Consider the following 17,061-nt stretch of genomic DNA (forward strand, 5'->3'; position numbering starts at 1 on the left):
AGTCTGCTGTCCAGGTGCAGTTCATATTCATCTCCAAGGGCCCTGATCCCCCTTCTCGTGGTTCTTTTATTCTTTCAACCAGTCTTGGACTGGCCAGCCCTTCAAATAAAGGATGCCTTCAAAAAGAGGACCATCCTCTGTAAAGTAGGATACATGGCCACTCTGCTTTAAGGGTGGTTTACAAGGAGCAGAGGATGTGTTTCTAAAAAAGGAACCAAAACAAAGAGCCTCTTGTAGTCACTTGTCCCCTCTCATTGTCTTCCCGTGGGTTAGGTCTAGCCCTCCATTAAAGGATACAGCCTCATTTTTCCATGACTGTTGGAAAGAAACACATTTTGTCTGTAAGCTCCCTGGCCAAGGAGTTCACACAGCAAAATGTGTACATGGTGGATTCTGAATGTCTGATTAAAGTTTGACTCTTATGCCTATTTGTCACAAACAGCAGATGAGGTACCAAACCTGTCGCTGGACTGTACCACTTCCAACTGCAGGTGTGGGCATGTATGATTGAATTTCCCTCCCTCCTCCAAGGGAGGCATCATAAAACCAGTGGAGGCAACTGGCTCCGATGACAGTGGGGTGGTGAATTCGCTCAGGGTTTAAGTCAAAATAAGTCAGAATTCTAAAGGAACTATCCAAGGTGCTGTCTGAAGCCTGGAGCAGATCCACTGCCCTTCAGACATCAGAGCCACCAGCCTCCATAGAGCAGTGGCTCTTAACCTTTAATCCAGTTCCTGTCTCAACCCTGTCCTTCAGTATGCAACATTGTTTTCAATACTAGAACAGAGTTCTTAGTCTTTTCACAGAAAAATCTACTACTGGACTCTCCTCTCCTCACTGCGCCCCCCACCTGCTTTCCTCCATCTCAGGAGCCTCAGGGGAACCTTTTTCGCTGTTGTCAAAAGACATTGCTTCTCTCTCTCTCTCTCTCTCTCTCTCTCTCTCTCTCTCTGTGTGTGTGTGTGTGTGTGTGTGTGTGTGTATATATATATATATATATATATATATATATATATATATATATATATCCCCCACAGAGATGTACCAGTAGATCCTGATCTATGTTCTGCCCAGCCCCAGCTTAGGTACCATGAAGGGCTTATAGAGGACAGGTCAACCAATGGGTTTTAAATGTGTCAGCTAAATGGAAGTGCCATTTAGGTTCTGAGACAATATATGCCTGTGGATTTCAGAGAGGCAAACAATGACGTTAGTGGAGGAAGCAGGCAGGCTATTGACTTCATTCTTGGCTTTTGGGCTTCTTGGCCACTGTTAGAAATAAGATGGTAGGCTAGATGTCTTTCATGCTCTTTTCATGTTACGTGTGTGTGTGTGTGTGTGTGTGTGTGTGTGTGTGTGTGTGTGTGTGTGTGTAAAATCCCCAAACCACCATGTCAGGGAGAAGGCTATGCTACAACACTTAACTTTGACATCTAGTTTTCTATATGCCAGGAATATTTTGTATGGAAGACCATTCGGTCATATTAGCTGCCACCTGCAATCCAAATTAACTAGGAATGTTTCTTCACTGTATATTTATCTCAAAAAGGAGACAAATGTCTTTAGTAAGTCAGTGATTTAATCCACTAAATAAAACTAAATGCTGGACCTACATGTGTCATAGTTTCTGTGAAAACCAATGAAGTTTCTTTGTCTCAGCAATATTTAATCTAAATAGTAAACCAAACTTCACTTTTGATTTTATCACGACAGCAGAGGAAGCCTCTTGCAGCAAGCATATCTGGTTGAAAAATGCTAAATCCAAACTATTTGCTGGTGATGTCATGCCTAACTTCCCAGGAGCAATAAAACTCTTCAAAGTCCAGTTTCTAGAAACTGGTATTTAGTATAAAGGCAAAATAACCTTGTCTAGCCCTTCTGTCTAGACTACCACCTCATGAGGTCATGGGAAACACCTCCTTCCACTTAACCACACAGGAGAAACGCAAGCATTTAATTTACTCTGTGGAGCACCCTGGGTGCAAGAGCACTCAAATTACGCAGCAGAGCTTCATCTGCCTTATTGCTACCGTATTATCTTGTCCCAGCAATCCCAATTTCCTACACCCAGTTTGTTGACCTTACCAACGCATATAGGAACCACAAGTGTCCTTACTAAATGCAAGAAAATACATCCCTCCTTGCCCAAAGCAGCAAACCTAAACACACAGATGAAGGAAAGCAAATAAAGGTCTGCTGAACTCAAAATTAAACACAGTTCAGTGTTTCAATGAAACTTCAGAATGTAAGAAGTCAGTGATGAGTAAGAGAACAGAAATAAATGATATCAAAAGAAAAGAAATACAGAAAAGTTTAGGGCTGATGATGCTTTCATTGCTACCTCCTCCAATAGCATGTGTTTGCTTAATCTAACTCTCCATGCCTTCGGGCTTTTGCCCAAATCACATCCAAGTGATTTGGGCAAAACCCATGATGCTGAAAGGGGGCTGGGGAGGGGTGAGAGTTATCAGCTTAGCAGGGGTGTCAGCTCAGAACAAATCCTGTTTTTTGCTTAGGCGGTTGCTCTGGTGTTTCTACCATAGTGTGTGTCTTTGTGTGCAAATTTGCCTGGTATGAAGGGGGAAAAAAAGTTTAAGGAGCATTTCTAGAAGGATATAGTTGGGATTAGGCAGAGGAGGTTGAGAAGCATACGGCACAAGCAAGTGATTCAGTGACGCAGTCAAATGGAAAGGAAGGAGGAGTGGGAAATTGGGAAGAAGGGCCAGGAGCTGGAAAGAAGACTGGAAGTTTGGACCAATCACCTGTCTACAAGGCAGCTTCCCATGTTCCTAAGATGTGAATGGATCTGAGTTAGGTTATGAGATGGAAAAAGAAGAAGGAGAGAGAAGGGCAAGAGGAAGAGAAAATATTTAATACTTAAGCAGAACTTTAGGTTCCCTTTGGGAAAAGTATATTACTTGGTTAAACATTTTAAAACATCTTTCCTGCTAAGCGTGGATTTAAATTCATCACTTGAATAGTATCTGATTAAATATGGTGGTTAGTCAAAAGTCCTTGGCTTTTTCATTGCACAAAATCAAAGCCTTTTTTTAGGAAACTGATAGAAACAATTGTTATTATTGTTTGCATGTTCATATTTGTTCTATTGTAAGCACGATCCTCAAATCTGAAGCTTCACTGACTCCAAATAAATTAATAATTGAAATTATTTAGACCCCTGCCCACCTCCAGAGTTCTAATGTGCTAAGGCACGCATTGGTTTCTTTGCAGGGCTGGGCTGCCCCATTTACTTCACTTAAGAGAAGAAATCTGTACTCACAAAGGAACTTGCAAGCAAAGGGGCGACCTTCAGTAAAAAAAAAAATCATAGTGTACGCTACAGCCCTATTCAGGCATTCTATACCTGAATAGGCCAAGCATGTGAGGACAGGGAGCACTCCAGCCTCAGCCTTCTCCTTCATTACATCTATTGCCCTTTACTCATGGAGGGCAACTGTCTGAAGAGAAGAGCCCATGAAAGCTCTCCACACAAGTCAGGATGCTAGAAAGTCAGCATTGTGGCTTGCATGGAGAGCCTCCATAGATGCAGGAAGCTGTCCTCTTCAGACAGACACCCTCCACAATTAAAGGGTAATGAATGTGACAACAGAGAGGGCCGGGGCTGAAGTGCTCCGTCTTTGCCCTGTTCAGTTTCAGAATGCCTAAATAAGGCTTATATCCCTTTATATATCTGGAAGTGACCCTCCACCATTATATGTGTACCATTATTATATATGTGTTGTTGTTGTTTTTTTAAAAAGCATACCATATATCTTTTGGATTCCTTGCAAATCATCATTAGGTAGTTTGAAGTTGTCGGTTTCCATGTACTGGTAAAATGGAGCCATGATGGCAGTAGGATCATTTGAATGCTCCAAGCCTAGGGCGTGTCCCAGTTCATGAACTGCAACTAGAAACAGATCATTTCCTGGAGGAAAAGAAAAAATAACGTTTTAAAATTGCATTAATGAAACTTTCACTGGATTTGACACAGAACACTATTTAAGTGACTTTTAATCAGAGCTTGCCAATATTTCTTGGTTGGCCTGCGCATGCACCCTATTTTCCAGCCCATGAGTAAAAGGCTCCCAATAGAATCCCAAGTGCACCCTTTTGAATGTTTCATGGCTACAAAAATGCATAACTATAGGTGTGCTTCAGTATCAAGAAGCTCAAATTCATCATTTCCAAAATTCATGATTTCCACAACTATCCAGATATTTTTCAAATGTTTATTCAGGTTGTCCATATTCGAGAGCAACCTTTTTACTGTAAGAATATTGTAGAAAAATGTAGTTCTATTTACAAGGGGCAGAAGACATGAGGGAATAAAACAGCTGGGTCTCTTGACTTTATGAAAGAGCTACATCTGCAGTAATAATGGCTGTACAAATAACAATTCAATATGTTTGAATGCAAGCTTATTTGCTATACATTTCTCATCTCAACGTCCAGACTTCTTTTATCCTGCATGGTCTATCATCCCCTCCCTCTGCACTATTTCCTATCTCCCTCTGTCCCTGTATTCATACATTTCTCATTTCTATAGGAGTCAGACCTAGAACCTGTGGACACTCTGATCCTAAGCAGAGCACTCCTAAAGGGAACCAAAAACTCTTATGTGCCATTTCTGGCCAAAAATATATATATTATCTACTCTCATTTCACTCCATGTCCCACTGTTGCTGTTCGAAACAGGTTGTTCGAAACAGGTTGCGTAGAAATACTATACTGTGGAAGAACTGCATTATTCTTGTCATCTGCCATTCCTTTCATGTTGTGTGATTTTTAAAAGCCTTTGGTAATTGGATTATCATTCCGAGAACTGAACACTTTTCTGAGGATTTCACAGAAGAGTAGGGGCCAAGCTCAATAATATAAACATACATTGGGCAGGATTCAAAGTTACTCTTGAAATTCTCCACTCTATCCATAGGTGAAGAAATGGGAGGTGGATTTTGCTAAAGGTTCTCCTGAGGAAGGTGGGAGTACACATGGCTAAGTAGTCCCCCATGAAATCTGGACCCATTGACTGGGTTTCCACTATAACTGCAGCCCACTATGTGCTGTTTAGTGCACAATCACCCCTGGGCTGTTTTAGGGTTATGTGAAGGTTGTTTAATCCTTGTTAAACAAGAAGATTGTTTAATCCTCGTATAAGCAACCCTCGCTGGGTTCACACGACACAATAACCACCTAATGCAGCATCGTGCATGAATATTAAAAAAAGATGGCTGGCACGTGCCACATAAATAAGCCATGGTATGCTGCAGTGAGTAATGTGAACCAGCCCACTGTAGCTGACTCCTCATTGTTGTTTTAACCCAAATTGCCACATCTACCATGTCACAAGTATGACAATTTTGGAGGGGAATTCTCCCAATTTCATGTCAGCCATTTCAAATCAAAAAGCAACTAGACACACAACCAAATACCATTTCAATTGCTAAAACGCTAAATAAAAATGAGAGCACTGCGCTAATTGTGCCACGTATGTCTGTCTTTACTAATAGGAAACTATTAAACATTTAAAAAGCTCAAGTATCCAACTGTGTGGAAATGACATTATGGTTGTGGAAACTAGATTCTGAACAATGGACGAGAAAAATCCAAAGATACGTTTGTGTAAACGTGGTTGTGCAAGCAGTTGAGCAAATGGTTGCATATTACACTTGCACTAGTATAATGCACAACTGCTTGCACAAGGCTTAATGACTGAAATTACCAATCTACTTTTAAAATTATTTTTGCAAGATCCTTAACAGCTGAAGTTGTGTTTTTATTTTCTAACTCCATTTTGTCTTCTGAATCATTTTTCAAAGCACCATTTTATCAGACTTCAAGGTCACTCTTCCAAGTTATGTCTTAGACCATATGGGTACAGACTAAATTGATTGAGTGTTCACAATGATGAGAAAGTCAGTCAAGAGGAATTTCAATAAAAATTGTATTGACATGTCTTTGCTTGGGGTTTAGCTGGTCTGTTTCCTTCTGGTGCATTGTCTCAGAGTTATTTCGCTGCCTACACAGTAGACTTATATGCAAGCCAAGTTTATTCTATTTTACTGTGATCATGTCTACCTTCAGGTCAGGCACCTGGATGGCCTATGCCCAGGTAAGACCTCTTTGAAGGATGATTGGGATTCCTCAGCAAACCACATTCTCTCAAAAGACATGTAACAACCTGAGTCCTGTTGTAGGGATGCCTCACCTGAAGTCCCAAAGAACCCCTTCAACCTAGCGCCAAGCCCTGCCATAGTTCCTTACTCTCCTCCCTTGTCCCATGGTTCTCCAGAGGACTAGTGTTGGCAGACCTGGGGGCACAGTCAGAGTTGATGTCAGAACACCCTTGAACCCAGTGTTTACTCAGGAAGAAGTGTCTACTCACGAGTATGAATCTACTCAGGGGGAGGAGCACCCAACTGCAACTGCTAATTCAGGAACTGCAGGTAAATAAGCCTCCAGTCTTTTCCCAGATCTTTGCTAGGTTAACAGCTCTCTTTGACAGATTATCTAAGAGACTACCCACTTCTTTATGTTCTGATGGGGAGGCCTTGTCACAGCCTGGTGTACTGATGTTCACTTGGTTGTGGTGCAGAACAGGGCCTACTCCATTGTGCCACTCACTGTGTGGAATTAACATAGAGATCAGGTAGGCTCTTAGTGTGGAGCAACTACTTAATATCTGCTTGTCCAGGCATTTTTCTGACTGCACTGCTAGCATTGATAACCTTGCTTATTTTAATGAGATAGTGTATTGCTTTATTACTGTTTTATTGTTGCATTAATTGGTTTTATTGTCTTTTATCACAATTCTATTTTGTGCACCAATAACTGAGCTCTCCCTTGTTCCAGCTGCATGCTCAGGACACTGGACCGCTCTGTGAAGCTAAACAACTCTATTTTATCAGTAAGGTAAAGACACCATTATCACCATTTTATCACTAAGGGAAGACACCATTTTCGGTTGATCACTACTACACCACTGGATGATTGCAGTCTTTCAGGAAATCCTCCCAGAGTGCAGGACATGGAATAACGGGCTTAAGTTACAGGAAGCCAGATTCCGGCTGGACATCAGGAAAAACTTCCTGACTGTTAGAGCAGTACGACAATGGAACCAATTACCTAGGGAGGTTGTGGGCTCTCCCACCCTAGAGACATTCAAGAGGCAGCTGGACAACCATCTGTCAGGTATGCATCAGGGTGCATTCCTGCATTGAGCAGGGGGTTGGACTCGATGGCCTTGTAGGTCCCTTCCAACTCTGCTATTCTATGATTTTATGAAATCCGATCATCTATGAGCACATACTTTTTAGTTATGATTAAACACCATCACACCTATGGCAAAAACATACAATAGTTCCAGTAAAGTGGCTTAACAATTGTAAACAACTATAAGGTTACTTGTGCTCCAACAACTGCCCTCAGATCCCACCGGCCCTGGAACCATGTAAATTATGCAGAACATGCAGAATAATATAATTCTGCATGTTGTACACAGCTTCTTTTATACCACACAAGGGTTTGGGAATTGACGTCAGGAGTCAAAATACTTTAAAGAACTTAAATTATATTTGTGCCATTTGTGATTTTTGAGTTTCTTGAGTTTGACTGACACATGAACAATCATATGGTAGCTATCCTGGCATCAAAATCCATGCCTTCCCCAAAATTGATACACACTACAGCATGGGTTTTCTCTTCATGGCTTGCACTCAGCTTCTCAGTTAGCCACTTGTGTGAGTTGTTAAATGTGAGCTGTTAAATGGCTGCTGCACCATGTCCTGCTTGTTAGTCCCTGGCCGATGGCTGGTTGGCCACTGTGTGAACAGAATGCTGGACTAGATGGACCCTTGGTCTGATCCAGCACAACACTTCTTATGTTCTTAATACAGCAGCAAATTAGAACACATATATCGCCCCCTCCCGATCCCAATCCCCAATTTATGGGGTAAATCCCACACATGCCTCAAGTCATTATGGGAGTAACTGTCTGTTGAGAGCAGTTTTAGGCAAAAGTTTCCCAATTAAGTAAAAAGGCTGAAAGAGGCCAAAACAAACAAACAGTCCCTGGATTAGTATTTCCTTTAAATTAGCAGTTAACAAGGCTTCCATATATACATGTGATTACTCTGTATCAATCAATATGCAGGCAATGTGATGTGACCACTAGTAGCTCATCCAAAAGAAATGACCACTAGTAGCTTTTCCAATATATATATATATATATATATATATATATATATATATTCTAAAAATAAAAGGATAGCTTTAAAATTTGTAAACATATTTTAAAATGTGAATCACAAGTAAAAGTGTGCTACAATACCACATATAAACTGAGCAAGAACCAATCATGAACAGGCCAAACCTCAATGAGGGAACATAGATTAACAACTAACACTTGTATTCAACACCCAATGAAGCCGCATTAATAAACATCACGCCTCATTTCATCTTGTCCTTTACACTGATGTCAGGTTTCAGCTTATCAATAAACACTGCCTCCTTAATCTTTCTCCTTTGGAGACTCCTTTCCACTGTGAAGACAGAGATCTTCGCTAACGTTGCTCTACCAGCATGTTTCTCCCTCCTATGAAGGGACCGAAGTCTAGCACATGTTTCATTATGCTGACTATCAGCCAAACGTTCCTTTATACCCTTTTAGAAGAGGTCATCCAGTTTCACCAATAGCTCCCCCTAACTGTACACTCCCCTTTACACATTATTCTGTAGTTAAGAGCAATGACAGTGAAACATCATCAAATGTCGTCAAATGAACGATGGGCAAAATATAACGGAGAAGTCATGTCCATTATTGGTTAAAGGATTCTCTTTAGAAATAAAATAAAATCGTGAAGAGCTTATAATTTTGAAAGTTAGTTTTAGGAAACAACCCTTTCAAATATCCACCAGGAGAAAAATCTTTAAAAGGTGTGTGTGTGTCTCTGGCCTCATCTACACCAAGCACGATATTGCACTATGAAAGCGGTATATAAAAAGCAGGAGCCACACTACTGCTTTATAGCAGTATTGAAGTGCACTGATAACTGTTGAGGCCCATTGACACAGGCCATATACTGCTTTCATACCACTATATACTGCTTGGTGTGGCTCCTGCTTTTTATACTGTATTCCGCTTTCATACTGCTTTCATAGTGCTATATCCTGCTTGGTGTAGATGAGGCCTCTGTGTGCAAGCACTGCTCCTGATCAGCCTGGATGTTATTGCATTGAACAAGAGTTCATGTAGGAGCAGCGTTTGATCGATTCTATCCAAACTCACCAGCTAACTTGCATCACTGCCATATCAGATACCAAGATACCAATGCTGTACTTTAAAGCATCTCTAGCCCGAAGCCCTCTGCTCTCTTGTTATGCCTCAGTGCCACATACGATATATCCACAGTCGAGACACTTGGTTCCCTCAGGAGATTCATTTCTGAGATTCCGCTGGTTCAGGTTCCTGCTGCACAGCTTAGGTCCAGTGTGTCAACTGAACTGCCAGCAATGTGAAATTTACTAGAAGCTGATCTCTGCAGTTCAACAGAGGTTGGAGTTTTTCATAAATTTCTCTTGGCTGCTAGCAAACCATCCCAATGAAAAAAAAAAAAACCACGACTGAGCTCAGCCTGTATAGATTTCAAGTATGCTGAATACGAACCCTGTGTTTCTATCACACTTGGAAACTGCTCAGTGGTTAACGTACGTTACTGTAAATAATCCGTGGAATTTTAGGAACTTTTCAAATCAAGGAGAACGCTGAAAAGAGCTCCTAGATGGACAGATATACATTCATTTATCCAAAAAGATCAAATATTCCAACCCAACACACACACAAATTTGCCCAAATTGTTAATTCCAACAGAAGGAAGGCAGATCTGCAAATTCCTCATATCATTGGAACTATGCATTAGTCACGAGCCTGCAATAAAGGCATAATTCTGTCCTGAAACTCAGTTAATTAACCTTGATTTCATTCTACTTCTGTCTAGGCATGAACTGCATATTAAAAGATGAAATATATTTAGAACCTGGATAAAATTCATTGTAATTTATGAGGGGTTTTCTCCGTAAGGGACCATTTTTACCTCAGCTATGAATGTGCGGAAATACCAGAGGAGAAAAGCGATTAGCTTTTATGGCCTGCATTTTATAAGCCGTTTTGACAATGCGCAAAAACTGCCCTTCCCCAGGATGTGTACAAGGATTTTCCTCAAGTAAACTGGACTGATCTGTAACCTTCCTAGCTGTCTTTGCATCTCTAATGTTGATTCATTCAAACTAATTTAATCCTTGATTAAATCAGATTAGTTAGATTTGGTGATTTACAGAGCAAATGGTTTAAAGTAGATGAAGTACATCTCTGTAAGAGTCTAGGAGGGACTCTTACTATATAGAGATAAAATGACATAGTCAAAGAAAGGCAATATCTTTGAAATAAACATATCCACTGGAGGTCTGATTGACGGAACTCAGCTAACAATATGGATATGACATTACAATAATTATGGTAACCATTACATTTTCAGAGAGGGGAGGAGAGGGAGAGATTGTTGTCATTTCAGTCAAAAGTAATAAAAATACTTTAATAGTTTTATTATTTAGAGTATTATTAAAATAATCTTAATTATGTAATATTTTGGAGGGATATTCTTTTCCTGTGTGTGTGTGTGTGTGTGTGTGTGTTTTGTGTGTGTATCAGTAATGAGTATTAGTTGGGGATTTTCTTTTACATTTAGGGTTTTCATTCTTTATTTAAAAACATTTTAAAACAACCCCACCCCAACCCTACAGATAACTCCAAGGTGAGCCACTTCAATAGCATTTTGACAGCTTATAGATTTACATATAAAGAATAAAAAGAAAAGAAGAAGTGGGAATGAGAAAAAAAAGGATAATAAAATACATCTGAGAAATGCATTTGAAGCACAGGTTGTATATAATTAGTAGCAGAATGAAGGCACAAATAGTACAAGTAAAGCATAGCTATACTAGCATCACAAGCACTGAAATATTTTACCTGTTTCAAAACACTAACCCATCTGTGTCCAACAATTAAATTAATAGAAGTCATTGCTCAGGATATGCTTCAGAAGCCTAGCCATCCATAGAGCCAATAATTTGAGCTATAATCTTATCCATTGGGATAATGCCCCATATTCCTGCAATTCAGTCCTGCATTGAAGATCTAAATCTTATTGAGATGGAGGCATTGCCAATGTATCAAAACCATCCAACAAAATAATAAAAGGGTCTTTCTATAACCGACTAAGAAAAAATAACCATACTTTATAACAATAAAGAAAGTTGCAACCCAGACTATCAAATGTGGAAACAAGTCCCCTTACGTCCACATTTCTTCCAGTAAAGACCATAACATTCTTTAGTAACATGTTTAAATCTGGTAGGAGTGATGTGCCATCTACTGAGCAATTTAAAAGCTTGTTCTTTAATATTAACGCAACAAGATTTTGAAGTTAAAGAAGATCACTGTTAGCAGATAGCAGATCACTGTTCATCTCAAATTTGTTTTCCAGGTCAACTTCTCAGTCAGATCTTTAATCCAAGTAGGTTATTGCAGTAATTTATACAGCACTGACATGGTTACATTAAAATGATAAGATCTATTCTTAACTAGCATCTCAAAACCAGTAAGATATCTAGTACAGTTTGTTAGATGGTCCGGTAATAAGCAAAATATTGTGCCAGTATGTATTTGAACCAAAGGGCTGAAGCTCCATGCACTTGTGCTTGCTTTGTCTATAGACAAAACAAATAATATTTTGCATAACATCGCAGAAACTATAAAGTTTATGAGTTTTCAAAACAGCAAAAGGAACTGGACTGCGTAAAACAGGTGAGTTTTGAGGAAGGTTCTATCATTGAGGCTTTTTGTCACTTAAGGTGAGGGGAGATTGTAGGACGTGGCTCTTGTTAGTGCTTAACCAGAAAAAGGAGGCCACAGAGCATGTGCAGTCCGGAAGTTGCTTTCATATAATCACCTACCAGGGGCAAACTCCCTAGTCTAGCCAGCAGCAAAGGTAGGGTGACCATATGAAAAGGAGGACAGGGCTCCTGTATCTTTAACAGTTGTATTGAAAAGGACATTTCAGCAGGTGTCATTTGTATATATGGGGAACCTGGTGAAATTTCCTCATCATCACAACAGTTAAAGCTGCAGGTGCCCTGTCCTCTTTTAAATCTGGTCACTCTAGTACAGCTCCTGCACCTTTAACTGTTGTGATGAAGACAGAATTTCATCAGGTTTTCCCTATATACAAATGACACCTGCTGAAATTCCCTTTTCCATGCAACTGTTAAAGATACAGGAGCCCTGTCCTCCTTTTCATATGGTCACCCTAGCAAAGGGAACTCCACAGAAGAGAGAAGGCCTGTAGCCTGAACTCTATTGATCGGAATTCTGCCTAATTTGAGTTGCAGGCCTAGCACAATCTGGAGAAAAGAATGGAGAAAAGCGCAGGTCCACATGCACTCTGCCAAAGCATCCCCTCATGGCACTGCCCTCATGCACTGGGAGCTTGTCTGCAGAGGAGAAGCCTGCCAACTTAATTGTAGGTTGCGCCCATGGGCCAGAAGCCTGATGTAGAGGGTTCCAGCAGACAGGAACATCTCCCACACATCTGGCAGGTTTTAAAACGGGTTGCTATATAAAGGACTAACTAAGCGATTGGAAACTAAGTGTGGAAAGCAATTTAAATTGTTTTTACTGGTTGCTGGGTTGATTTTTCTGCCCGGAATCCCTGGAAAGGCTTCATGCTGAGCTACACACATTAGGGAAATCAGAAATTAGGCCTAGGTTACAGCCTAGATGGCCAGCCAGACTGCTAACTGTAGTGGGCACAGCAGTGTTTCTATTCCTTTGCCATCAAGTACTCAAGAAAAGGTTGGGGGGAAATAGCCATTATGGTTGTATACTGAGTGTTTTAAAAGAGTAAAGGGTAACTTAGGTTAAATATTATTTCAGCTCACTTGAAGTTATCTCCATTTCACCTTTTAGCAATAAGCACCCAATTCTGCTCATGATAACTACAGAATAAACAAACTTTTACTTCTTACTGCAGGCAAACAAACATGTTTCTTTATTGCTGGTTGGGAAGAGAACACAAGTGAAATTGAAACTAAAAAGCAGATCAAAAGAAAATCCAAGGGGTGGAGTCTAACGCTTGCCCATAACACTAATATTATGTCTTCAAGGGTCATATTACTAGGCAGGCAGGCTGCTGGTGGTGTTTTTTCAGGAAAACTTAATTATAGGGTGATCGTGACTGAAAAATCCACCCTCAATCAGGGAAAATCTTGAGTAAGCAGACCTTTGGGGGCTCTTCCAGATGAAGGTTTTGTTGTGCACTCACTGTGACTGAATTTTCCAAGGGTCCTATTCTTACATTGTTCCTGTTCTGAAAACAAGCTATCATTCTTTAAATAGAGGCTGCCATTATCTGTCATGTTGTAAATTAAAAACGACATTTTTTTCAAAAGAAATCGGGGGGGGGGGAGCACAGTTCTGGGGAGAGATGCACCCATTTCCCCCACTCTAGCTACAGAACTGAGCCAACAATGATGATGCATGACGGAAGATGTAGGCCAGAACGTTTGCAGAGCTATCCCTGGTTTACAAGTTGAGCACCAACAGAAGTAACAGCTTTGCTTTGTTTTTAAGGCTTTGTTTTGTTTTGGACATTTATTGTCCTGGGTATTCCTCTTGATGGAATTCTATGTGCAGCATGCATTCTATAGAGGGGTACCAAAAAAATTGTAAATTTTACTGGTCATAGTAACAGTTCTTTCTGTAAGTTCTGCTAAAATACAGTATCTTTGAGAGTTTGATGTGAATGAAAATGTCTTCAAGCGGAGTCATAGTTGGTCAAGGCTGCCAAAGGCATCTTCAATAATAAGTGCTTCAATAATTACCATATTTCTTCAATTGTAAGACGCCATTGATTGTAAGACACACACTAATTTCAGTACCACCAACAGGAAAAAAGACACACCCGCAATTCTAAGACGCACCCCGTTTTTAGAGATGTTTATATGGGAAAAAAGTGTGTCTTAGAAATATGAAGAAATATGGTATACTGCCATTGACTTGAACCAACCTCATTCCTCCAGTCGGAAGGATAATAGTGTGATCTGTATAGCCAGAGTGACAGAGTTGTAATCTGCAGAAGGAACCTAAACCCTAGACAGTCTTCAAGCAGGACCGTCTTCAAGCAACGTTCCAGTTTGCATCTAGTGGCCTAAATAGCTCAATCTCCCTCTGTACAGACAAACAACATGAATAGTTTACACTGGGGTCTACCACGAAAAAGTAAAGAAAAAGTGGAAATAAAAGTTGTATAAGAATGGAGGTGCTGTTCTGCTCCATATTAATTCAGTTCTGGGGTCCCATTTTCACAATCATCACTGTGGATTCAAATATCTACTTTACCCATAACAAAACATTGAAAGGGTAAACAAATCTGTAGCCTTGGCCATTCTTTAATTGTCTGTCTGTGAGTACTTGCAGCAGAAGGAGACAAGACACAGAGGTGCAAAGAGGAGGTCTTTGGGAGGGCGAGGAAAGAAACGGTGGTTGGGGTGGGAGAAGGGACTCCTTGGGTATAAACACACACAAAAAGAGAGACAGGACCTAGGAAAGAGGAGAACTCTGGGACAAAAATGGAAGAGTGGTATTTAAGACACATTGGGATGTGTACATTCATTGCAGCCACTGAGGATGAGTTAGTCATGAAACGAACTCAAACATAAAAGAAAAAAAAGATAAAGATTATATACAGCTATAAGAATCTCCCAGTCCATCTCAGGTTATAAATTTTGCATATGATTAAAAAAAAAATTCCAGTGTTTCTGGGACCAGAAAGATTTAACAATGGTGCCCTGTGCTTTCAAAACCAGCCAAATATTCAAACCAAAGACAGGACCTATCAGCTTCTCATGAAAACATCTCTTCCTGTAGAGCAGCTTTCCCCAGCTTGACAGATATTTGTTCCATCAGCCCAAATTAGCATGACCAATGATTAGAGATAATGGGAGTTGTAGCGCAAAACATCTGGATGACACCAGGTGGGGGAAGACTGCCGTAGAGCGTCCAAACTGTCTGATGGCTACCAATGCATAGACCAGTTGCACAAAAGAGCTGCACCGAGAGTCATCTGAGCTTAACTAGAGTTTCGTCTTGCCTGTTGTTTTAAAATGGGCTATTACAAGTTCACAGGAGATTTCTTTGATCACATACAGCGCAGAATGTTCCGAAACGTACGCACTATGGATTTCACTTTTTAAATAAGTAAATGAACGGGAAGAGTCTAAAACACTAGTGTATGTGCAGTGAAAACCATTTCCAATTCTCATTGTTTTTGAGTTTCTGTGATTTGTTTGTTAATTTAGGTAGAAACTCATGGATAGTTAGATAGATGAGGTCTAACAGACAGTGCAAAATGATGTTTTTATTATTTCTAGAGTTGTATGGCTGTGATGGTAATGAGCATTTCTTGATTAAACAACTCAAAATGGATGTAGAAATGTTTATCAACTGTGTTTATTTTATATAACTGCTCCAATCTGAGGATTTTTTAAAAAAATAATCCAGAAATTGTGACAAAAGTATATGTCAAGATTTTGTGTTGGGGAATAGGGTTTCTCACCCTTTCCTATATCCTACTCATCCCCACCCCCAGACTCAGTGCCTGCTATTTACATTGTAAAATCTAGGCATGGTTATTGCATTCATGACACTGGCGTCATGTCTAGTTTGGCTCTGGTCAGGTAGAGATTATGTGGCAATAGGGCTAGTGGGTCTGGGCACCACAATGAGATCTACAAAGATAGGTCCACAAAGCTACAGAACAAGGCAGGGGCAAGATGTGGTACTGATTCCAAGTGACATGAAGGAAGTGCATTCTTTCATGTAGTTTTCCCATTTGCTTTTGTTTCTCCAAATAAATAGCAGCCACAGGGAGCGGGAGGGATAGGAAGCAGAACCACAGTGCTGATGGAGGGTGTTTAGAAACACACACACACACACACACAGAACCTTTACCCCTGCATTTATGAAAACTACTTTCAAAGCTACTATTTGCAGCAGGGTTGAAGCTGCCATTAGCACCAAAGGGAGCTTTCTCCCAATGATAGTTGTATGTGTGGTGGGGGAGGGGGATTTCATTGGGACTGTAGTATGGGGGGAAGGTTTTTTAAAACAACAACAACAACAACACCTCACATACATCACAGTCCCAATTCTTATTGCTCCCTCACCCCACAACTACAAAGAAGCAGAAGCAGAAGCAGAAGCAGAAGCAGAAGAAGAAGAAGAAGAAGAAGAAGAAGAAGAAGAAGAGGAGGAGGAAAGCCAAACCATCCATCTAACGTAATACACTGTTTGGTCCTCCTTAGGCCCCCAGGAGATCATGTCCCTTTCACTCACAGGCCACGGGGTAGATAAGCAAACAAGGATCAAGTACATTCCCAGAAGGTCCCAGTTTTGAAACTTTGCAGTTTGCATTCCTGCCAAAGACTGCCCGAGTTTCTTTTTCAACTTTCTCAATATCTTTTTATGTAGGATAGCTTTTGGAGGCCATGGCTGAGCTTTGAGTAGATGGGGAACTTAGCAACTGCTTTTGTGTCTTTTAATCAAACTTTAAGGGTACTGGATGGTTCGTCTGTTAAACTATTACTCATCCTGAATTCTAGGGGTAGCCCAGAAACATAACAATAAAGCACTATCTCCAACAACTTTCACATTGTTTCTGATTAAGTTTTTTTCTTCTTCACAAAACTTTATTGCCCTTGTTGTTTGGGAATTAAAATGAACGCTCTAAAAGCACGAGTAAGTCCAACAAGATTTATGAAACCAGCAACAAGAATATATTACGGTTTTACTGAGCCCTCCAAGAAGTTGTTCATCTCTTTTGAGAAACACAGAATTCAAATTGCCTTCATTAGCGGAGCAATATAGTGTGGAAAATGAGGCTGCTCCTTTTTAAGGGGGTTGGTGATTTGCATTTTTGCTAAATAATCAAGCTGTTGCCTTTTCCC

General features: G+C 40.3%; 1 protein-coding gene across 1 annotated transcript in view; it reads right to left on the bottom strand.

Annotated features, from left to right (window-relative positions):
- The window catches only part of MMP16 (matrix metallopeptidase 16), a 205,171-nt gene that overhangs the window by 55,727 nt on the left and 132,383 nt on the right, over positions 1 to 17,061 (bottom strand). The window contains exon 5 of the mRNA XM_063130914.1: positions 3,767 to 3,928. Within this exon, the coding sequence (XP_062986984.1) occupies positions 3,767 to 3,928 (162 nt within the window). The remainder of the gene's footprint in view (positions 1 to 3,766; positions 3,929 to 17,061) is intronic.

This window comes from Elgaria multicarinata, chromosome 7 (assembly GCF_023053635.1).
Source record: "Elgaria multicarinata webbii isolate HBS135686 ecotype San Diego chromosome 7, rElgMul1.1.pri, whole genome shotgun sequence".
NCBI lineage: Eukaryota > Metazoa > Chordata > Lepidosauria > Squamata > Anguidae > Elgaria > Elgaria multicarinata.